Below are 25,410 nucleotides of genomic sequence, written 5' to 3'. Positions count from 1 at the left end.
CACAACTGCTCCTTTCTTCCAGTTCTTTCTCCTTCAGACTCTGTTCATATAAGGGGCAGTATATCTCTCCAGTCGTGAGATATATAGACTTGTATGTCCTTGTATGTTGTGAATTTATGTTCTCCATATGCTGGGAGGACGCGATGAGGTTGTAGGTATTATAAAAGCGTGTATGCTGCAAGATTGGAGTAAAAACAATATTTGTAGTTAATGTGTGAAATGTTTTTTAGGCACTGACTCTCAAAGATTTAGTGTTTTCTTTTTTTTAATTAGTGCCTGTTTTTTTGTTTTACTGTCTCTGAAAGCCTCTGGTTGAAGATCAGACTTGACCAAAGGGTAAAAGTTCAGAATTTCCACACAGGAGGTTGTTTCTGAATGACAGGCTTACACAAACATTTATGTGCTTTAACAGTTCTTGCCTATCCACTTGCTGAAACTCCAAATGATAATAAACTGGGTGACCTTTTGCTATAGTGAGCCAGTGGTCTGCTTTTCTAGTGGAGAGAACAGTTGCTGGTGGCCAGTTTGCTTTTCTTGACTCCATTCCAATTTTTATTTCCTTTTTTTATCTTGAATATTACAAAGAAATTTGAAAACATTTTTACAGATTTTTTTGCAGTTCATTTTCTAAAGAGCATGCTATGTCACAGCAGATAGGAAAGACTTCTGTTTAAAGTCTTTGTCTTGGCAAGTGAAGCTTTAGTAGCTGTTCAGAAGACACACTACTGTGTGCATAATTAAAGCACATTAAGTTTTGGTTAGTGATTTGCTTATCAAGCATTATAATTTGTGATCTTTTCCGAATGATATTTAGACAGTTCATGGACACTTTGAGAGCGTTCAGTGTTCCTGCATAAGCAGCTGCAATAATTAATTGCAGTGATTGTTTAAAATACTAGCACCTGTTTCTAGTTTCAGATTCTAATTATTAGATCTATTTATGGTTCTTGCTGGCAAAAATAGTCTAATCACAGGTTCTTTTAATAGCATTGCTTGTTTTAAAGTAGCTTCTGCTGTAGTTTTATGGTACTTGAATCTCTGTTTTGAGACTTTTGAATAAGCTTTTGGGATGACTAGAAGAAAGCAGCTTTCTGTTAGATAGGGTTTTTGAAGATTTGCTCAAATACTCAAAATTTAAAGTTTACTTATGTTGCTTAGAAGCGGGGGTGGGATACGGAAACAGTTTGACACGTTTTGGTATATGTGTTTATGCTGGGATTCTTTCCAATCTTATATTTTTAGATTGATTCTTTCTGAGGTCTCTTTAACTCTGAGAATTTGAATGTAGTGCTATCTACATATATTAAACTGCTGCTTACCCTTTCTTATGCTGGCTGAGGAGCTTGTTGGTGAGTTGAGGGGATGTCAGCTGCTCACACATATCCAGTCTTCTCATTAACTTTATTCTATATTTTCACTTAGTTCTTGTTGCTTAAGAACTCAGAAGAAACATGTGGTATTGGTTTTAGGGCTGTGATTTTTCTTCCATTAGAGCCATGTTCATGAATATATTTGGTAAAATATGTCTTCAGCTGGCACGTAGAATATGACATATCTTGTAGTTCCTGCTGTCCATCATTGGTAATTGCACTGAGAGTATGTGTCTGCAGAAGAAGCTCTTGTGCTATCTCCTGTAAACTCCCTCAAATACCTGTTGACCTTTCTCTTCATCTTACTGTTTTCTTATGTTTATCTCAAAATGTCACTTCGTGGAAGGAAGGCTTTGAGCTGATCATACAGTTAGCGCTAGAATTTTTCATCTCTATTGAGTCTCTGTGTATTTTCTTCTGATTGACTGAAGGAAAGCAGACTGTCATTCAAACCTCCTTAATGACTCTAATTGGATTATATTGCTGGAGAAATCAACAGCTTTTGTATATTTATGCAGTGGTGTCTGCAGTGTAGACAGATGTAAGTTCAAAACTTGTTTTCTGATTTATGGCTGTTTCATGCAGTTTGAATCTAGATGATTCAAATGATTTGAATAGTTGAAGTTGGTAGAGTTATGGAGCTTTTATTATTACTGTTGTATGCAGCACCTGGGACTGAAAATTCAAAGTAAAGGTAAAAGCGAAATCTTCGTGGCACTTGATCTTGATGGTGCAAAATTGTGAAGGTGCAGAAAGCACATCACCAGTGACTCATTCCAGTGAGTCAGAGTCACTGTAACTACTCAAACTTCATTAATCTTTTTCACTCAGGGGAATTGTGTTTGGGGACATGCAGGTTAACCATGGGGTTTACCGAAAGCATTTTTATGTATCAGTAAAGCACACTCATTGTAAAGCATCTTCAAATTAGGGTTGTGTGACTATACCTTGAACATGTTTTTATTAAGGTCTGAGATGAATTGTTACCAATTTTTTTCTAAAAGTTCAAGCATTTCAGTGATGGTTGATGCTTTGCAAAAGAATTCCCGTATCTAGTAATAAAATGTTAGTAAATTTGGTCAGAAAATAAAGACTGTCACTTGCCTCCAGAAACTGGGTTTTGAATATGAGAAATGTACCTCCAAAATACATTATTCCCACACTGAATTATTTTGATTCTTAACTGTTCAGTAACACTTCCGATTTCTCATTCTTTGTCAGCCCTCCCTTTGACTCCTGTACAGCTACTGTCTCTTGGTGAGAACATGTCTCTTGGTGTGGGAAGGATGTCTTGTTCTGGCGACCTCATTGTCTCTAACTGCATCTTACACAGAGCCTTCTGCTAGCCTTGGAAAAGCTTCCCAAGGTTTCAAATCTTTCGGGTGGTAGAAATTTTTATCTGTTTTTGTTATTGAAAATTGAGCACATTTACTGCCACAACGAAATGTGAGTAACTTTTGCAGGAATACAGGGAAGTTATTTCCCCCTATAAGTGGGTCACAATAGAAGTAAAAGTTATCCTAAATGGCATTACTTGTGTTTTCTCTTTTTATAATAGTGTTTTACCACTTTGAAGATTGTTTCTTTGCTCCTCGGTTGAGGGGGAAAAGGCACTGATACGGTTTGGCAGTATTAATGAGCTTGGATTTGACAGTCAAATTGAGGAGCTCAGTCCTTTGCTTTTTTAATGTTTGGGAGAAATATGGATGTGACCGGAGTCATATTGAGAAAAGTGGCTGAAGAACTTCCATTTAAAAGCCCTTCAGTTGGTACATCTATTAAAATGTTGCTTTGTATTTCTAGTACTGAAATATTGAAGGTAATAATGCTGCTATAATTTATTTTAGATGTAAACCTAATAGCACTTCAGAAAAATGTAAGGGCTGATAAAGTACTCTTTGTGTAACGATGCATTTTTTTTACCTAGAGCTTGTTTTAAATCCCTACAGCTTTTTTTGACTTACATTAGTCATTGGGCAACTCTGTATTTTAAAGAATCTTGAAAAGGTTGTGCTATATTGAGAGATCCATGTGTATCTTTCTGATTCCTTGAAATAATTTAGAACTGGAATGGACCATTTTTGTCTGTTGTTAGAATAATCTCTTGTTTAAACCAGGCTTTAAAACAGCACTCTTTGTTTTGAATGTGAATCTTAAAACTTTATCTGATCATTAAAGATCACGCTGTAAGATACTGCTTAAAACCAAGATGGTGTTGATTTTGTTGACAGTGAATTTCAAAATCATGTTTTACTAAAAGCTCTTATGCTCCTAAATGGCTTTATAATTAATTCTGCTTTTAACCTTTGGGGTTTAAGGACTGTACTGATTGGAATAGTGTGTTCTGAATTCAAGAGAAAACATGCTGCAGTGGAGATTAGTAATAAAAGAAGTGGCTGTGATATTTTTCTTTTTTTTGGTAGTGGTTACTTTACTTCAGATCTTGGCAGGTTGTGTACGATTTATTTATTGTGCAGAAGGTGAGGAAGAGACCGTCTGATTTTAAAAAAAAAAAAAAGGAATGTTAGCTAGATGTGCCTCTGCACACATCCTGTAGTTGAAGTACAAGATGTAGGGCTTTTCCTCTCTAAATTCTTGAGTGGACAAGCAAAGGTGCTGAGACATAATCTAGAAAACTCCTATGATACGTTTTTCCACAATAATGTTGCTGATGTGTGTGGTGTTCTTTTGGGGTTCATGGCAAAAATAGCTTAGGATTGTGCACTAACATAATTCAGTAAGCTTGTCTGAATCATTGGAATTACTTAGAGTAAACCAACTGGGGATGTGGATTCTGTTTTGAAACTGCAGTTTGTTTATAAGCAATATGTTTTTAGTAATGAGATGCTGACTAGCATTTGTGTCTCTAGAGAAGAAGAGGAACGTCTGAGAAATAAGATACGAGCAGATCATGAAAAGGCTCTGGAAGAGGCTAAGGAGAAATTGAAGAAATCGCGTGATGAAATTCAAGCTGAGATTCAGACAGAAAAGAACAAAGTAGTGCAAGAATTGAAAAAGAAAGACAGCAAGCCACTGCCCCCTGTTCCTTTACCAAATCTAATAGGGATAAACAGTGGAGAACCAGCAGACCCGGATATCCGAGAGAAGAGGAACAAAGTTAAAGAGGTAAAGATGATGTGGTCCTATGTGTTCTTGTATCTGATAGCAGTTATTTGTATGGCATTTAGTTGCTATGATTTCTACTAAAAAGAAAAGAAAAACAGGTCTACAAATCTTTTAATAAACAGTAAGATAAAAGTGCACAAGTATTAAGGAGCATCAGCATTATTGCTTTTTTTTCCTTGTGTTGGAGTGTTAATATTTCACTGGATAACAACGTAAAAATTTTAAGGATTTCTTCAGCTTAGTGGTATGAGTTCAAAGAGTTTGTCATTAACTCATGGAACAGTAACAAGAGCATCTTTAAAGTAGAGCATGACTGTCAGTTTCCTTTCAAAGAATGGATTATGTTACTGTATCTCAGGATAGTTTTAAAAGTTTAAAAAGTAGATTGAAAAGATAATTTTTTAGACACACTGAAGTTTTATTTTGAAAAGCATATGACTATTTGTAATAACTTTCAAGTATTAGCAGAAGGTCTTTCTTTTCCTTATGAGTTAATTTAAGTAGCTTGAATGTTTTACAGGTAAATGACGTAAACTAAGATGTTTGCTTACGCTTTTGGTTCTGTGGCAGCTTATGCTATGGAAATTGCTGTTTCTGGTCTTACCCTCTCCACTCCTGATTGGCCAGGAGATTGATTGCCCTCTTTTGCCCTGGCAATGCCAATTTCCTATTACTATTGCCAGGCTTTTTTCTGAGTCTGTGCTTCTAACTAATATGGCAGAAATCTCGTACAGCCTTATTTTTCTTCTTCTTTCCTACAATCTGATTAGTTTTATGCCTAAAAATCGGGTTAGCAAGCAGGAATGGTTCAACCAGAGTTAGACAAGCACAGGCTCTGTTACTAAAGAACATCCAGGACCACAGCACTTAGTATTTACATCAACTAAATCTTCTTTTAAATTCTAATCTGAGTTTAGTTAGCTCATAAAACCAAACAGAGATCAGTCATACACCTGTCCTTGTCACAGGAAGGAGTTGTAGTTCAAGTGTGTGCCATGCTGCAGGTACATCAGTCAACCTGGAATTTTAATTTGAATATTAATGATAACTAGATGGAATCCACTCTTATCAAGTAATGAACAACTGCTTATGATACATGAGCGATACAGCGTGGGGCCCTACCACTGTTGGTAGTAGTTACTACATACGGAGCTGTATCACAATTTGAATCTCTGAAGTAGCAAATCCTTCCCCTAAGATGTGCCCATTAGTGATTACTGCAGAAGTACTTCTGACTGAGAAGTCGTGTGTGGAATATTGGACCTCCTTGACCCTGCTTGGTTAGGGCTGTTTCCCAAAGGACAGCACTGAACTGTGGATTTGAAAAGACTCTACTGCTTTTCAAGCCTATGTCTTCAAACATTTTTGGTGAGAATATACAGGGTATTTTGCTTTTCAAAATGTCTCTGTAGGGTGAAGATGAACAGTGAATGGGTATGGTCATGTAGTTATCAACACTTCTTAATTTTTACTACAGATTACTGTAGTTAAATACCTTTGCCACTGACTGATTTAATGGATGGAATAAAATTGAGTTGACCAAGAACTGAAAAATTACTGCATACAGCCAACAATGAAGAACTAGCTGGAAGAAATTATCAACCAAAGTTCCTCTAGATCAAGCCTGGAATTGGAGGGAGGCTTGAAAATTGGTATTTACATTTCTGAGGTTGTTTGGTCAGAATGTAGACTGAGAGGAGATGATGAGCTACAGGCTAATACAGAATGGCAATTTTCTTGGTGTCATGAATAAGTAGTAAAATTTGGACAATTCTTGCTGATCTAAACCTGAAGGTATATCTATTTGTAAGGAATTCAGGGTAGTTCGTAAGGATCACTAGGTTATAGCTCTGGTGATCCTTAGCTGCAGTTGCCACACACCTCATGCTGTAAAAGGCTTACTCCTTTTTTGGTGATCAGCCTACGTGTGAGTCACACTGACAATCTGTTTTTCTGTTGCATAACTTGTTGATGACTACTGTTGTGGTTTCTGAGGTGTAGCTTTTCATAGCCAGACAAAAGGTTTTTGTGGGACTATGTATTAGGTGGGTAAGTCCTTCAGTTAGGATAATAATGCCTTTGTACTATGCTGTCTTCAGCAGTACAAAGTGTGACCACTTTGCTTGAACAGTCCAGGATCACACTAGTATGACTGAAATTTGTCTTTGTGTGAATTGCCTTCATTGAATCAGTCTTGTTAGTACTGGTACTTGTTAGTACCAGGTGATCTCCAGAATTTTTAATTTTTTTTCATGTAGGGCAGCAGATTATCACTTCTACAGCAGATATGTGAAGATATAAAATACAGGGGCAGAAGGTCTTCTTGGGAGAGCAGTCAAATGATAATGCTGAGGAACCCATGTTGGTACAGTGTCATTTTTTTTGGCCTTTGGGTCCTCTTCCGGATTTTGGATCTGCTATGTTGCAATGAATACAATGTGGCTGAGATAAAACATGTATTGACAGTGTCAGATGGATAATATTTTGCCTGAAACCTGTTTTTGACAGCATCAGATGTCTCAGAGAAGGCTTTAGTGATTCCAGAGATGTGAAGTGCATTTTGAAATATGTTATGTTCATCACTGAGTTCCTCTCTCGCTGTTTTATGTAACCAGTATAGACTAATACACATTGTCTTGGTAGATGAGGTGGAGACTTAGCAAAAAAAAGAACAAGTTTCAGGAGACAATCTCTCTTAATGTAGGTCTGCAACTAGCACATATAGCGTTTGCGACATGCAAGACATTATGGTTGCCTGGATTGAGGCCTAAAAAATAGCACAGGGAAGCTCCTAGCTCTATGGAGGCTGCATATCTGGCTTCGGAATTCCAGGGGGTCCCAGGAAGGCATTTGACCTATGCCTTGGTTTGCTATAAAGTGTCCTGGTACATGTTTGAGGAACTTCACTCTCAGAGAACAGCTTTAGACTGTTTAAATGCATGAAATTAATTATGTTATTCAGCCTATTTCACCTCTTATCAAATGGTGGAAAACTGTGTAGAATTAGGCTGAATGATGGAGACAATATGGAACACACACCACAGATGGGTCTTTACAGTTGTGAGAAAGGCTGGAAAATTTTCAAATGAGGATTTAGTTTCTATTATTTTTACAGAAAATTTATTACCAGTTTTTCTTTCCAAAGAGCAGCTTGATAAAGTCTTTTTTTTTTTAACAGATCTCTGTATAAAAAGTGATTTCTCAGTACTTAAATGTTAAAGTCTTATTTTGATTTCAAAAGAATGCATATAAAAGACAAAAAAATTGTGTAATGCTCTTAAGAGAGCTTTGTAAAACATTTGAAAGCTTTATATAATAAAAATGCTTGCTGAGCACAGAGAGGGAGCCTTCTTAAGATTGTGGAATAAACTGGGAGCAGAATCTGCATCTTCTTGGGTTTTTTTTCCTGTGTCTTTGGTTCTGATAATTATATGTAGTGTTACATTGTATTCTCAAGTGTAACTAATTTACACAATTGCAAAATTTGTCTGTCTTCTTCTAACAAGCTATTCAGTTATTCTAATAAGCAGTATTTATGAGTTGACTGATTATTTTAGATGCACAATGACAACTTTGAGAAGTAAAGGTTTTTTCACTTGCTTACAATACATGCTTTGTAGTATGTTAGCTTGCTGTTCTGGCTTTTAAAAAATGCTATGGTGTTTGTTTAACTGGTATTTTAAGAACAAACATATCTGAAAATTTTTTCAGATTCTTGCTGCTACACTTTAACTTTCTATTAATATTTTAGTGGGTTTTTATAGTACATAAAAGAAGAATGTTGGAAGTAGAAAATGTTCTTTAAGATGGTAGAAGTAACTTGTATAATCTTACAAAAAGATTTTAAGATGTGTCTTTTTGTTGTGCTTAATGCAGAGAAATTAAGAACAAAAACTCATCTTTTGGAAGTCACTGACTTCCTTCCCAAGTTAAATTAGATATAAGTTGCTCGAACACTTGGAATTTTTGGCACTTAATTTCCATTATTATGTCCTTTAAATGATCAGAATATTGATTTTTTTTTTTTTCCCCCTGCAGTTTAAATGTAATCATTACATAGTGCTCTGTGGTCTATAATGAGTTTTATTTCCTTTCAAAGTTAAATTTTACCCAGTCAAATAAGGAAAATTTTGTAATTTTTTTCACCCTAGTTAGGCTTCAGGTTTTCTTTGCTTTCAGCATGTCGTAGTATTATCTTACTGCCAGCATTCATTTCAGGCTAAAGTAGTGTATTTCACCCAATAATGGTACTAATCCCATGCAAGTGATCCTTCCTCTCTACTCAGCACCAGTGAGGCCACATGTGGAGTTGTGTGTCCAGTTTTGGGCTCCTCAGTATGAGAGAGACATGAGCATACTGGAGAGGGTAGAGAACCACAAAGATGCTTAAGGGACTGGAGCATCTCATCTGAGCAAAGGAGGAGACAGCTGGGACTGTTTGTCCTGGATGAGAGAAGGAATCTTACCAGTGTATAAAATAGCTGAAGGGACAGTACAAGGAGGACAGAGCCAGGCAGGCTCTTTTCACAGTGACAGGCACAAAGGTAATGGGCACAAATTGAAACACAAGAGGCTCCGTCTGAACATCATAAAACATTGTTTATTGTGAGGGTGACCCAAGCACTGGAACTAGTTGCCCATAGAGGTTGTGGAGTCTCCCTCCTTGGAAATACTTATGACTGGAAATGAACCCCGGCAGCTTGTTCCAGATTACCCTGCTTGAGCAGGGAGGTTGGACCAGATACCCTCCAGAGGTCCCTTCCAACCTCAACCAGTTTGTGGTAGGATGATGCTTGTTGACTAAGCCTGTCAGCTGAAAGAAAGCTTCTCTAGAATGTTACACAAGTACACATAGTAAACTTAGGAGTGAAATAATAATGTTCTAGGTTTCAAAGAGACTGGAAAATATCAGTTCTCTGGAGCTTTTATTCTGTTACTTTTTCTGTATTTGTTGAGATGTGCAGTCATGTAATTAGGCAATGCTACTTCTAAATACACTTTTAAATTGAACTCAAGGGAGGTATGGTGTTCATACAGATAAGCTGCTTATGAAGTGACTGAAGGTGATGACTGTAGAACATGCTTGTGCAGTTTAAAAACTGTTATGTTTAATGAGATGGGATAGCAAGGTGATATCTTATTGCTTTCTGATAAACTGTTTTCAAGGCAGCAAAATTTTAGTTATCCTGCTTGTCACAGATTTCTGATAAGAAGAAAAAGCAGAGAAAGACATTTAAGCAAAAGTTGTTGTGAAATGGACATCTGGGGAGTATGGGTGCCACTGTTAAGGTTCATAGAATCATAGGATAGTTTGGGTTGGAAGAAACCTTTCAAGGTCGTCTAGTCAAACTTGAAATTCAGTTGCTACACTTGCAGAAGGAGTTACTGTTAAGTTTGGATGCTTTGCCCAATTGAGGAACAAGGTCCTGTCTGGGAAGCTGGGGATGTTCTAACTTGAGTTCTTTTGCTGGTGAACTTCCTTCGGCAGAAGTTTCCGTTGATCCTCTTTTAAAATTAGAGTTATAATATATTGCCTCTTAGAAGGGAGGGTAGAAAGTTAATTTATTTAATATTAGTGGAGGCAATTTTGGAAATACTTCTAGGAAGGTGCCAAGAAGAAAAGTGATTAAAATGTATTTTAATCATGGTCTCTGGATGATACTCAAGAGGCTGTTAATAGTGTTGAGAAGTAACAAGCTGTTTTATAAGCAGCAAAACTAGTGGTTTTCTGTGGATTTTTGACCTAAATCCCCTTGTACCACCCTCTGCTCATCATGCACATACTGCTGTGAATGTCCTCTTATCTTCCTGTTTGACTGCATGAATTGCAATGTGTTCCATACCTTCTTTAGAGATACCTGTGTGCTAAATGCTGCCCCTCTGAATGAGTAAAGGGTTGAATTATAACTGCCTTTGTCTCAGTCAGGGTATTAATTTGTGACTGTTTACCTTATCTAGCTACAAGTATTTTTTTTCTTTCCTCCCCCCCCCCAACACCAAAAGTACAGTATCTGGTTCCTCCAGCTCTTTAAAATCAAGTATGAAATTAGAGAATGGATTCAAAGGCTACTGCAAATCTATGTGTCAAATGACAGATGTACAGACAGTAAGACTGCATAAGCTTTATTCTTTTAAGAAATCAGGTTAAGAGTAGTAAGTGTCCTTTTACCTGAATTCTGTTTAGTGTGCTTATTGAGAAAAGAGCTGTGTAGAAGAAAGAAATACTTAATCATCTGGAGATCTTTTTATGCTGTATAACTTCTCTTTTTATAGTTACTATTCATACAACTTCAAATGCTAATCTCATTTATTGTTTCTAATTGCAGTGTTTCTTATTTAGCCAAATACACTGCCTTCTGTGACTGGGGGGCCTTTTTTCAACATCTGAAACCAATTTAGAACAATTTCATTATTGCTGACACTTTATACTCTTTGTTTTCTTGATCAAACTTACTTGGACTTCTAGTGGGTTATGACACCAGTTTTTAATAATCCATGTCTGTAAAGAGTTTTGCACTGTATTTTGTAGTGCACTGTTTCCTCACTTAGATCCCAGTGAAACTGAAGGACATCAGTATTATGATCCAGCTTTTTCAGTGTTTAACACTCACTGCAGTGTGTGTTTGTATAAAATATATACACATATTTTATATGTAAGTGTGCATATAAGAATGTCTTTGTATTTGTACATATGTATACATACACATTGTTTATTTTGTGTGCACACTATTTGGATTCTCTGTGCTCTGGATTCTCCAATGTAATTTGACATTATGAGAACAGGTAAGTTGGCTTTCAGCTAGTTTCACTGCACTTCTTTAAACTTACCTTAATTTTTCTTAATTAGTGAAATCTGTAAATTAAGGATAAAATATTTTTGATTGAGTTGGTAAATTAATTTTCCGTGGATATATTCGAATGAATATTTTGCAATTAGCACTTTGGCCAGTACAGACATGTTAGGAGTGGCCCTGCACAAAGTTCTGCCCCAGCTTGTTGGAATGATTGTATAAAGAGCTCATTTTACATTTGTAAATCTTTCATTTATGCCTATGAGAAGTTTTGTAGCTTGGTGTATTTATTTTGCTGGAACAGAGAATGAAAATAAAGCTTGGAGTTTTATGTGCAGTATTTTAGCTGCACATCCTGGATAAGTTGCTCAGCTGGTAACTTAAAATGTTCTACTCATGAAGAATGCAAGTTTTACTTTGAGGGTATTTTAAAAATGAATCAATTTATTCACGTTGTAGCAATGACATAATTCTCCAGCTCTGCACTATTGGAAGCATGTTAAAAATTCAAGGTCTTCATTATTAAAGTTATCTTTTTTCCAGACCATTGTGAGAAGAACCTGTCTTTCAACGTGAATTAAGTGAATTAGCACATTTGCAGTACTTAATATTCATAAATGCAAAATAAAATAAAAAAAATAAGGAAATATTTCACTTCCCTGATATAATCAGACAAACAAAAATGAGCAAAACTCCAGGTAAATTACTTATCATCAGAACTGGGTAAATCTAAAGGCTCCCTGAAATCTCATTGACCTTGCTACTATTTTTTTTTTTATTTGCCATTTATTCCCATAATATGCCATTTATACCCATACAACAGAAAAGCTCATAGCAAAAATCATGAATTATGGCTGGATGGAAGATATCTCTATTTTAAATTTTACATTTTACAAGATGTAATAGACCAGTGATATTATGTTTGATTTACAGCTATGGGGGCTTTGGTTGGAAAGCCAGAGCATCCTGTTACGCTTTTGTTAGTCATCTTTACATAATGTCTCCTGTAGGCTCCTCTGTGTTTCCCAGAGCAACTCCATAAAATATATGCCAGTGTGTTCTTAACATACGGTTTTCCCGATAGTGTTACCTCTCAATCGTTGATATTAATGATGTAATTGAAACAGTATGAGCTGCTGGTAGTTGATGAGTAACCTCTCATGGTGTGTTCCATTAAGACATAGACCGTCTGCATACAATACTGAAATACCCAAAACTTGAAACAGTTCACTCTGATTAGTTTACTTTGAGATTTGGATTCCTGATTTGCATTGCTGGCGTCTATTCTTATTTTCTACTTTGTTACCAGAGCATTAGTGGCTAACAAGGCATCAGTTTTTGAAAGAGATTCAAGGGGAGATCAAAGAACTGCAGAACACTATGCCTGCTGTTGAACTGCCGATTAACAGAAACCTGAGTGGGGAATAGAATCTCTGAGCACACAGATATGTAGGATTTCCTGCTATACTTTATTGGTGTCATCATGCACAAAGCTACAGAAGATCCCTGAAAGAGTCAGCAAACATGTGAACAAGGGAGATAGGGTTAGATACATAATTTTTCAAAAAGTGTTTGGCAAGGTTCATTGCTAATAGATATTGAACTAAGCAGCTGTGGGATGGAGGATAGTTTCTCTGTTTGCCTGGAGAAATTGGTTAGAAGGCAGGGAGTGGAGACTACAGATAAATGGTGCTGGAGGCCACAGAGGACATGTGCTGGGGATCTGTGCTTTAAATTATACAAATAAATTATTTAGAGTTTGAAAACGGATGAATATGGTAACTTTGCCAATGTGAAGAATTGCAAAAAACCCTTATGGGACTGAGTGATTTTTCTCCCCTTTTATTTCACAGCTAAATGTAAAATGATGCATATTGGGGCTGGAGAGGGAGAGATTCCAACTTCATGCTTAATATGAAAAGGTGTGAGGTGACTTATTACCACTTTAGAATGAGAAATTGTATTTATTATAGTTCCTTGGAAATGTCAATGTAGTGCTCAACAGCAGACAAAGAGCAAATATTCAGTATTTCAAAAAAGAACAGAACAGGAAAGGTTCTTATGGTAGCCTCTGAAGCTCCTCAGGTGTCTCTGCGTCCTGCATGCTTCAGAAAGTGGTTACTCAGCTTCAGAAAGGATGCAGCAAAACTGGCGAAGGTGCAGGGATAAGCTGATGAAGATGATTAGTCTGATGCCTGAAAAGACAAGACTGGAAGAAAGCAACTGCTTTCTGCTGGTTGACGTGCAGTCAGGGTTGTTTACAAAGATGTTCTGAGAGGTTCTAGTGTTCTAAACACCACAGGACCAGTCAATCCTGCGAATACCAGTTTCTCTTTAAACCATGAGAATGCACAAGGTCAAAAATCTTGGTTGGTCCTCTTGGATAGAAAGCATTTGGCTTTCTTGTACGAATTTGAGCAGTCAGTTCACTGCTCTCCAAATTTAGGCTCTTTACATCTACTGTTCCAGTTCCCACCAATTTGAAGTATTTTCCCCTAATTTCATCAGGGATCTAAGACTTCAAGTGTTTAATGCAGAAAAAAAAAAAGCTTTTCACTTTGCATCTGTTTGATAAACAGTTTTGTTTCAGTAATGGATTTGTTACCAGATTTGACAATAAAAGAAAACCCAACTGTGTGTGTGTTAGGAACATGTTCCAAACAGACATTTTCAATGACAGTGTTCAGAAGTGCATGACAGAAGCATGAACTGATGCCTGAAATAATTTCTCTTTAAGTAGAGCTCCCAGAAGAATACAAAAATCTGAGTTTTCCAAGTTTCATCAACAATCTGAGTATACAAGGAAAAGATAATTCTTTAAATTAACCTCCAAAAAGTATTCTCTGTAGACAGGAGGAAAATGGTTATTAATTTTTAATCTGCCAGTTGAGCAGTAATTTTGTCTAGCAAATCCTTGGTTAATTTTAAAACTGAATTTGAAGGTGGTTTATATAAATCTCTTTAAAGTGTACTCTTAACCAGAAGATGTTCCTTTGGAAGCAAAACCTATTTGCTCTCTGTTATGCACATTCCTGATGGAATGGCAGGAACCAGTAAATACTGCAATTTGCCACTAAATTGTTTCTTTTGCTTGTTTGTCAGGACTTTTCTGTTGACTGGTTGTCTGCCCTATTTTGAGGACTGGAAGGGTGCTTTTGAACCAATCATTAGTTTGAATTAATGTTTCTAACATGTCACTGTAGTGATAGATCTTCCTTACAAGTCTGTTTTCAATCACTGTAATCTCCTTTTACTGTTACAATTACGGATTTGTGAGAGATGTCATTACCACTCTGTATGTATAAAAACCTGATTTCCCAGTTACTATAGAGAATCAGATCCCATGAATGTGCTCTAAAGTCACTAAAATCAACTAGATAAGGGTGTACCTACAAGAGCAGTTTCATTTGACATGCCCTGCTTCTTGCCATTCTGGCTCTCTTGCAGGAGAGTCCAAATCAGTCTTTTTGTAGAATTATCAAGATGTGCGTGCAGCAGCATCTTGCTGGTTGTTGTTTCTGGTGCATCCCATAATAAACATTTGCAATATTAGTATGCATTAGACCTATCCCCTATTAATGATTTTGCCTTCAAAAGCAAAATTTGGCACTAATAGTGTCAGTAAAAAGTCCATTGCTAAAACCATGTGTTCTCTGGTGGACAGATTATAAGATCTTTATGTGACATCAAGCTCCAAGCACTTACTGTGACAAACTGCTGTCAGGTAAGGAAATTTCAACTATGGAAATCTGCGTATTGCCTTTTTCACAATTATTGATTCATGCTTGTAATTTTCATTTCACTGAGCTTAAAGTGTCTTTCTTGTGATTTCTTTAAGGGTTGGGTGTGGTTTTTTGCTAATAGTTTTACCTTCTTTCTATTATCTGTAGTGCTGATGTTCCAGTCAGTGTCTGAGACTTTCCTCTCCTCTTAAAGACAAGGTTTTGGTTTAAGAAAAACCTGTCTCTTCCTGGAGCTGTTCTTCAGCATTTCCAACTTTGACAATGCAAATGCTATCTAGTGTGACTATAGAGATAATTTTGTTTTTCCGATCAGGAGTTCACGTTGCTTGTACTTCCTGAGCCAAAATGCCATCCTCTGTTAATTTTTGAGCTGGTAGAGGCATCTATCTTCTTGTGTCTCTCCAAAGCTTTTGTGTGAACAACTGGTCCCAATAGTATAGATGTTCTAACTATAGTATAACATGCTACCTGGTCTGGCAGTAACAGAAATCTCCATGTTGTTATAAGATCTCTTGGCATATCATCCTTACAAAATTTAATGCTGTATACAAGAGATGTGGGGTTTCTCACTTGCATGTAATGTGCAGTTATCTGCTATCATATCATGAAGCCTGCTTGCTTTGTGGTAGAGGAAAGCAGTGAGCTGTGTGACAGAGTAACGCTCAGTGTTCATCTGGAAAAAACAGTTGACTACTTACTGTAATAAAGTCAAAGGATTCTGAAGTGCTTATAACATCATGTTCTTAGTACACTCACTGCTTGGGGGAGGCCGAGGGGACAGGACAGATACATCTGTGGTTATCAAAGTAGCTTAATTTCCTCAAAATATGATTTCCTATCTCAGAATTAGATGATGCAGTTAACTGTGTCTTAGTGTGTTGTGTTCAACTGAGTTTCAGGTCTCAGTAGTGTATTCTTAAGTTACTTCTGCATTAAGTTATGTGTCTGGTGAAATGTACTCCTTCACAGTTTCTATCTTAATTTTATCTTAGGATAAATTATGGATATAGAAACATCTTATGTTGTGATGTATTCGGTTTTAGCCATTTGTAATTTCCATATTTTTTGTGTTTCTTCAGAGCTAAATATTCTGTAACAAAATGTGTACCTTTTCCCCAGAAGCATAGCAAATTAGGGCAGTGAAGTATTCCACAATTAATATTCTGCTGTGAGGAAACAAGTTCTTCTCTTGGACTTAGCTGGTATTTGCCTACACCGTGAGATTTTTACAAAGCTAAAATGTCAATGGTTATTTGATTCTCCTTAATAAATATTTATTTGAGGCATCCAAACATCTCAGAAGCCCAGTTTCCCTCATATGCAAGCCAAGGGGTTAGATCTGCCATGTCATGGTCACAGTCACCTTCTTGTTTAGTCATTCATCTGTTTTGAACCACACTGGTCAGTCAGTCTTTAGTTTCATCCTCTAAACCTGAGTCTGTGTTTTCCAAGTAGAGTTTTTAGGACTTAAAGGTGGTCTGGCAAGCTGCGAGTTAGAGCAAGACCCTTCACAGAGGCCTCGACTGTCCCATTCTGACTGTCCTTAACTCTGTCCTGACAGGATAAAGCCTTTAGTAGCCTGGTTTGATCCCATAACTTTAAGCAGGAGGTTGAACTGAGATCCCTTCCCACTTGAAAGATGCTGGGATTATTGATTTTATGATCTTAAGTTAATGAACAATTTTATATAGAAATTTGTGCATTGGTTCTGAGTAACCTTAGCAAGAGCTCTCACAGGAACTTCTGTACTTGCTGACTTTTACTGCGTTTGTCACGCTGCAGTTTTCTTAACTGTCAAGAGAGAATCACTTTACCTGAGTCATCCTGACATTCTAATAGCTACGAATTGGTCAGTTTGAGAAGTGCTTTGTAAACACTAAGGAATTTGTGAATACTAATGAAATGGCTTTTCTCTCCTCTTTTAGTATAGTATTTGTGTCCACTTTTGCTAGTTCATGACACTAAAAGAAGTGATATAGTATTAATGCCTATTCAAGTGTCAAAATCTTTTAGTGCAAATGCCAAAAACAACATATGAGCAGACTTTGAATGACAAGCGGTAGGAGTGGGACCTCTGGCACCTTGAGAGGGACAGCTGTGCCTAAGTTGATGCAAGTTTAACACAAGAGTGCTTCCCATCTTTTGAGCCTGTGTGTATGCTTTTGCTGTGGTTCACATTTATTGTCTAGGCATGAGTTAACTGAGCCGTGGGAAATTTGGAAGGAATTTACATTCAAAGGAATTACAGCTGTTTAGTTTGGACAGGGATCTCTTGATGGTTGTAGAGAGACAGGGACTTCGTTTTCCATGTCTCAGCAGGCAGTTTAGATGCAGTTTGAAAGATATGGGATTACTGGATGCTGACTTCCGCTTGAACTTGACAAGAGGGGAAACCTGTGAGGTAGCAGAAGAGATGTGAGGTAGTGCTGGCTGCACCTCATTTTTTAGCCAGCATCTGCTTCTTCCTACCATTTTCTGTGAGTATAGTGACTCTGAATAAAGTAAGAAAACTACAGTAACATAAATTGTAGTGAAAACTGATTGCCTTCCCTCAGTTTCTTAAACAGTTAGTATTGGTCTGTTAGTTACATTAGCAAAGTTTCTTTTCCGAGAGAGCATTTCTCAAACTTGTGGAGATCATGATTTTAAGTCCTATACAGTTGCTTGGGGATCTTGTTTATATTAACAATATTTTAACACCATTTAAAAAATGCAATATAAAATAAAAATATATATAATGTGAATGCAGACACATGACTGTTGTTCTAGAAGAGTTTTTTCCTAACTGTCACTGTGGCAGTTTGTCTTTTGAAATATTATTTCCTTCTGTTACTTGCTCTTGTCTCTTTAGGTAACTAATAATTTATTTTTTTTTAAACTGCATTTGCTTTGCAGTTTTCAGGCTGCTGTATATCAACAGGCAAGGAGCTTGAAGAGTTTTAGCAAATCCATAAAAGCACTGCTTAGTGGCTGATGTGCACAGCTAGTATTTATGTGGGTCAACAAGACCTTTTGGGGTTTTAGATGTAATTTTCCTACCAGGTGGTGGAAACATCTATTAAAAAGAGTTTAATGTTTTGTGTAGCAAGTATTAATAATGTTATACTTCTTTGTTCATTATGCTTTCTAAAGAGCAACCTTTTGGCATTTCTTTAGGTAGAGGCTATATGACAGTATATCTTTGTCAAGTAGGTGTTGCTAATAAGAAATTCATTATGCCTTTTGCATAATTGTTTAGTCATACTTGGATGTACCAGTGTAAATAAATCCCTTTTATGGTTCTGATATTGGTAGATATCTTTTTCTTTTAGTTAGCATCTTAAGACATTAGCCAGTGTTTTACAGCAGTTCCTTACACTTAAATGCGTTCCTTATGCTTACATTCTAAATATCTGTGCATTTATTAAAGGAAAAGAAAGAACAAGAAAATGACCTAATGCAGAGCATTAGGCTTATAGCTCAAATCAAATAGACTTGAAGTCGTTTCCAAATTTATTTATGCTGTAAAATCTGATTTTTGTAACAGATAGAAATAGTGGCCAAGTAATTAATCAATATGCTGGGATGCCTGTGAAAGTTGAAGTCTCAAATAAAGAATAAAATTAATAGAAAGTGGTTTTATAATGTAATCAAATCTTATTTTTTCATTTCTCAGATGATGAAGCATGCCTGGGACAATTACAGACAATATGGATGGGGACATAATGAGCTCAAACCAATTGCCCGGAAAGGACATTCCACCAACATATTTGGTAGGCTATGTTTTCTGGTTTGTGAATTTGTGGGTTTTTTTTCTATTTCTGTTTGTGTGTGCTCTTTGAAAGTCTACCCAAACTTTCTACCAAACTCTGTTTTAATACAAATCTTTTGAAGTGTGGTTGACAGAAATCTTTGAATTATTTCAATGGTATTTCATTGAATTACTTTACTAACCTATCTTTTTGGGAGTAATATGTTCTTATTGCTGCAAAAGCTAAGCTGTGTCTATGTGCACTGTTACTTTGTGTGTGTGTGTGTGTGTATATAAATGAAAGTTCTAATGCACTGATGATATTTTGGGATGCAATTAATATAATTTTTTTTTTTAAAAGCCAACCTTATGTTGTCTAGATCTTTGTGTTTAATTCCATGAGAATCATAGAACAGTTTGAGTTGAAGGGAATCTTTTAATTTAAAGATGATCTAGTCCTACCCCCTCTGCCATGGGCAGGGACACCTTCCACTAGACCAGGGTGCTCGGAGCCCCATCCAACCTGGACTTGAACACTTCCAGGGATGAGATATCCACAGCTTCTCTAGGAAACCTGTTCCAGTGTCTCATCACCCTCAGAGTTAAAAACTTCTTATGATACAAGAAAAAGGTGCATGTGAGATGCTGAAAAACTGCTAGTACCAAGGTGAAATTTAAAGTACCTTTAAAAAATGATCTGGGTAAGGAGAAATTATCATTATTACTTGAGGTGTGTGACTTATGGATCCCGAACCTGTAGATTGGAATGAAAAAAAAAAATTATATTCAAAATGCGGAAGTTTGAGGGTAGGGCCAAGTTTTGAAGAAATTCAAGGGATGAAGTGAGAATATTAGAGCAATGAAGTGTGGATATAAGTGTTACAAATGGCATTTATAATAGTATAAAATGTGAGGATGGTAAAGATCAAGAAACTGATCAAACCATCAGACTAGATGGCTTTTCTTCCTTAAAATATCAGTGTTCTGCAACAGTACTGCTTTTTTTGGTGTAAATGCACCAAGATAGATCAAGTAGAATAGTGATTAGGAAATGACAAGCATTTTATTCATACTCAAACCAGGAAAGAATCCATTTTTTCACCCCAGCTCTGTAGGACTGATGGTTCCAAAAACCCACATAGTCACTTGGTTGTAACTGTTGAGGACTGAGCCCTGGAGGTCCCTTATTTTCATCCTCTGGTATATCAAAACACATAACCTTGATGTTAGTAATTAAGGTTAAGTCTGGATTGGTCCAGGATGCACAGCACCTTAGATGGCTGAGCTGTGAAGTTTGTGCATTTATTCTGAAACATAGTGGAGAGCTGCTCGAAGATTAGGAAGAATTTTCTGAATTCTTTTCAGGGTTTCGTACTGTGTTCATCCATTCTCGTATTTGAGGAAGATACAACTTTATCATAACCCTTTTTTACATCAAGAATGATTGTGAATATACTGTGTATACCTTAATTATGTTAGTATTGTTTATAAAATTTTCTTGAAATCAGGGAAGTTTTTTTGGCTTTTATTGTAAGGCAGTTGACTAATGGCTTTATGTGAGGTAGTTTCTCATTGTAATTGATATTTGTATTATTCATCTTGCTTTAAACCTTGAATTTGTTTCTTGTAGGTGATAGAATATGGATTTGGATTGTGTAATTGTCTCATTTTTGGTGCTTAGTGCCTGAACCTAGCATAAAATATTTTGACTTAAATCAAAATAGCTTTTTGTTTTCATTCATAAAGAAAAAGTAAGGTCACAGAAGAACCCTATTCCAAAAGAAAAGTCAAGGGATGTTTTTCGAAAGTACTGTAATATTTAAAGGATCTTTCTAATTTTTTTGCTATCCCTTTTCTCAATCCCCTTAAATTTTATCTCAAAACCATTCTTATATCTTATCAAATAAACAAGTTATTTTCTTTATATCCAAACAGCTTTTCATTAAATTTATTTGCATGATGAATTTCAACCTTAAATAAGTTGTGGATATGGAGCGTGGAGAACTTTTAACTAGGCACACTGCTCCTTTCCCCTGCTCCCAGCAATGGAAGGAGAGCCTCCAAGTTCAATTTTCTGCAGTACTTAAAAAAATCCCAAATGAATAAAACAAAAAGAAAGCCCACAAATAAACGTGCTTCTTCCTTGGAAGCTTATTAAAATCCATAGGAGAATAATTTCAGCTGCTGTACTAGGCCAATCTGCAGTAAGGAGTGTTTGCCTTAACTGCAAGCCTTGATGGCATTGATGTCTTCTGGTCTTGTGCTGGAACCTGTTTTTTTACAGTTCAGTATGGTATGAAAGCTGATATTGTTCTGATGTTATTTTACTTCTTTATATTCCCTTATACAGAAAATGACTGGATCGGGGGGAGTTGTCTGAGAGAGGGAAGATGAACCAAGTTAGTATGCACAGGAGAAAAAAACATCTGGACAGGGCGAGGAGTTTGATGAATGAAAGGGAGAAGTCTTAGATGCAGCTGGTAATAAGCATAGTGCAAGGAGAGAGTGTGAGGCTGAAGGAAAGACTGTAGGAATAGGCTTCTGCCGTAACAGACAAAAGGACTTTTCTTAGATACCAGGAAAGTACTGTGAAGTATTCTTAGATAATTTGTTTGCTACCTTGTACGTTGGCACTGCTCTAATTTCTACTAGAAAAATATCTTTTGAAGCTTACTGTGATTTAGTTTTATGTTATGACTAATTCATGGCTTTCCTTTATTTTTTTTCCAGCTGATGAAATGGGATCTGACAGTGAAAAATCTTTAATGTTCACCTGTATGATCATGTCTTTGTTGAATTTAGATGCAATTCTGTTGCTTAATTTGCCATGTATAATTTTAGATTAGCCTTGGTTTGTAACCCAGACTCTATGAACTAAGGTTCTTTCTTCATATGGAAGGAAAACATTTTTATAATGTTTTGTTTTTAATGTGAGTGACAAAGTATTTTGAAGCAGTTATGAATTATAATTTCATTGGAGTCTTTTCTTTCCATTCCTCCTATGCGTACTTCTAACATGTCTCCTAATGAGTCTGGAGGACTTCAGCTTTTTTCTCCTTGGAATGCTTATTCTTTGGAATGATGTATTTTTTGAGTTTTGGCATTGCTTTCTGAAAGAAATTGCAGGCTTTTTCCACATTAAAGTTTCTGCTCCTCTTGTTACAGTTAACTCTAGCAGCCAATTCCTATGCGTCTGTCCTTCTAAAATCCAGATGATATTTTGTGCCATTTAACTTTTAGCCAAGTCATGTCATTATTGCTCAAGGCTATTTCATGTGGAAAACTTTTCTAAAATACATAGTCTTGCAGTATATATTAAGTATACTTGATATAAGAATAGAATCAGCTATTGTTCATTTGGTGGGTGGTTGATGGGGGGAATGTGTGTGTGGAAATTGGCCTTTGTACCAAGAACTGTCTAGGCTGTTTTGTTGTTCCTAATTCTTTACCAATTTCTATTACCCCTAATGTCACCATTCCCAGCAATATTTGCCTTTATAGAAGGATTACATAATTATTTTTGAAATCTTGTACTAGTTTTAATAAAAAGATGCTTAGCAAAACCTGTTTTTATTATTCACCTGAAAGATGATGTGACCCAAACTATTTTCTGCCATTACTGCTGTCTGCAGTCTTCCATTTCAATTCCTAGCACATCTGTGAGATTCTGCAAGGAGATGGTATCGCTGGTTGACACTGCAACCATTAGCATGAATCCTTGGGAAATCAGGTTTACTGATAACTCTCAAGTGAGGTAAACATGATTCAATGTAGAAGACAAATAAGTCATTAGTCTTCTCTATTGGACTCTACTTTTGTCTGAAGCAGTGTATATCCATATCTATGCCTAGAGGAATGCCAATGTTTCTAACATTGCAAGATCTAGCAGGGTTCAGACTAGGGTCAGAGAAGGGGAGAGGAGGTGACCTGCTCTGCTCTTATAAATCTTAGTTTTAAGTCATTAAAAATATGAGGAAGGATAAACTTTGTAAATTTAAAAGCAAGATGCTCTATGCCTCACTGAAGCATGCCAACAGAAACATATATGGACTTCCTCAATTTATTAGCTTGACTTCTATAACGAAACCTGCTAGGGTTGCTTTAGTTGGCCTGCAACTAGAAACTGTTGCCAGTCTTCTTGAGATGTCTGACTGTAAATTGTAAAGGAGAGCCTGCTAAAAATACTCGTCAGTCAAACTGTGTAGTCAGTCAGTAGTTATAATCTTGAATAGTACCTCTTCAATTCCTGGGTCACAACAGTAGTATGGTGCTGCTTTGGGAAAGTACGATTGGGAATTGGTGAGCTTTTAAAGATATTTACATCTAGATGACATATAAACCAAACCTTTATAGGTTCTCTGTTGGTGAAACAGGATGGTAACTTACCGGTTTTTGAAAAGGATGGTATTCTCAAGATTTGTTATTTATTCGTGCCCCATAAGATGAAATATGAAAGGCAAAGAGAAAGTACAGCAGAGAGGTGTAAATTTTTTTTTCCAGTTTAAATTTTAATTTGTAGCTCTTCTGAAGGTTGTAGCAACTAAGCTTAAAAAAAAAAGTGAACCTTTTTTGTTGGACTGCCTAAATTGCTGGAATAATTTGATGGCAGCCTCAGGGTGTTATTGCAGAGGTGGGTTTCTATGCGATCTGGGTCAAGTTCTCATTAGAACACAAAGGATGGAGAGAAAAGGCTGATGGAAAATGATGCATGTAAGACAATGAGCAAGCATGACAAACACTGAGCTTTCTTCAGAAGGTTTTCTGAGTTTAGCCAAAACCAGAGTAGTTGATGATACTGTCGGATTCTCTTGCTGTAATGAAATCTGATTGGATTTGCGTTTGAGGATGAGAATAACTGTCTAAAACATGCTGTTTGAGGATGATTTGTCCCTGCACTTGTTTGATGACCTGTAGGTGAACATCAGTCCAAATATGCTTCAGAGTTTTAAGATGTATGTTTTTGGTATCTTTTACTTCAGTATCATATGAACTGATGATTACTGTACCATAAGCTGTAAGGATACTTTATTGTGAGTTAAATTGAATAGTTTGTACTACTTAGTTTCTATCAGTCTTCAAACTTTATTTTTCTAAAACACTTTATTTGAGAACCTGAATGACTTTAAGGAAAAAGATAAAGAAAATAGACACAATCCTCAGGCGATTTGGAACATTGTCTTCAGCAAAACTAGAAATCATGGGCTGTCATCTTACCTGATGGTTTCTGAAATGAGAGTTCTGAAATTTGTGGTGTGTTTTTTTTGTTGTTTTGGTATTGTTTTTTGTTTTGATAATTTTACTGTCTAAAAATAAAGTGAAGATGTGCATTTTTTTCAAGCAATAAGAATATGACAAAGTATTTATACAAGTCTGGCAAAATTGAAAAATTCCCATATTACTAGCAGTGTATTTCTAAACCTGGCATTTGGATGTATTCTGTCTAGAGATGAAGACAATCTGATAATGTATATATCCATAAACAGTTATATGTCTAGATTGTTTTGAAGGGTGTAAAAAGATCTTAAGAATGATATCAAGTTTTAGTTGTAGGCTCTTGCATACAAATATGCCCGTTCTTATGCACAAAGATTTAATAAAATCATTATTTTGTATTTTGTCACACTAGAACTGTCTCATGTATCAATAGTGCTTTCATGCCTCTCCTGTTCTCTCACCTTACATGCTACCCGAAGAGTCAATTTATTCTGCGATGTCTTCCAGCTCTGTCTTGGGATCTTGTCTTCTGGGGGGAAGAGAAAATTGTGAATGAAGTCACAGCGTGGTTGCATTTGTGTTACCTGGTAGAGCCTCAAGGCTGCAATGCAGTGCCTTATCTCTTCCTTAAAGTTGACCAAATGAAGCCATTCTCTTTTCTGGCATGTTCAATGTCATTAATGAGCAACATATGTCCAAGGGAACAACTTAAGGATTCAGTCGGGGCAGCTAGTGTGCTGAATATTTTTTAACTTGCCAGGTACTACTTGGTTTCTACCACCTCACTGAGTGTGTCCTGTTGCCTGGCTTGTGCACAGCCCGTCTCAGCCTTTTGCTGCCCATGCCACTGGTAAACCCTTGTGACATGGGAGAAAGTTGCTGAGCCAGCTGCCAACTGCCCACTGCCGCAGTGTAGGAAGCTCTTGCTGCAGATCTTTGTGTTGCTAAGCAATGGAGATCTGACAGTGCATTTCTCCGCTGTGCCAGAGAGCGGGAGCAGTGATACTCCCAAGCCTCATTCAGAAAATGCATTTGTCAGACCACAAGGACATGGGGGCTGTTGCAAGAAGGAGCTGAGTCAGGCACAGGAGTCTGTTTTTCCAATACCTTTGACAAGTTCAGTATAGCTTGGGAGAGGTGTGATTTCTTTGTTCAGTTTGTAGTCCTAAAAATGAGAGGTGGAATATTTCTTGTAAGCACTACAAGAAAATGTTGTAACACATTTATTTTTTTTTTAATTTACCCTTGGAAATATTCATTAGTTTATTAGACATTTTGCTTATCTGTCCTTGTAACAGTTACTGGACTGCCTGAGTTGCTCTGACACTATCATCTGCTGTCACCTGATTAGTTCTAATTTACTTCTGAAGTTCACTTAATTGAATGTCGTGGGTGTCTGGTTTCATGGACCTTCTGTATTTTCTGTTTCTTTTTTT

At 36.6% G+C, this 25,410-nt stretch overlaps 1 protein-coding gene across 1 annotated transcript in view; it reads left to right on the top strand.

Annotated features, from left to right (window-relative positions):
- Window positions 1-25,410, top strand: part of MAN1A2 (mannosidase alpha class 1A member 2) — a 138,290-nt gene that overhangs the window by 25,614 nt on the left and 87,266 nt on the right. Inside the window, exons 2-3 of the mRNA XM_027681309.1 lie at window positions 4,241-4,496; window positions 18,686-18,782. Coding sequence (XP_027537110.1) covers window positions 4,241-4,496; window positions 18,686-18,782 — 353 coding nt within the window. The remainder of the gene's footprint in view (window positions 1-4,240; window positions 4,497-18,685; window positions 18,783-25,410) is intronic.

The sequence above is a fragment of the Neopelma chrysocephalum genome, unplaced genomic scaffold (genome assembly GCF_003984885.1).
Source record: "Neopelma chrysocephalum unplaced genomic scaffold, ASM398488v2 Primary Assembly neopelma1_60, whole genome shotgun sequence".
In the NCBI taxonomy this organism is placed as follows: domain Eukaryota; kingdom Metazoa; phylum Chordata; class Aves; order Passeriformes; family Pipridae; genus Neopelma; species Neopelma chrysocephalum.
The sequence above is the reverse complement of the archived record's forward strand: the minus strand, read 5'-3'. Positions and strand labels throughout refer to the sequence as shown.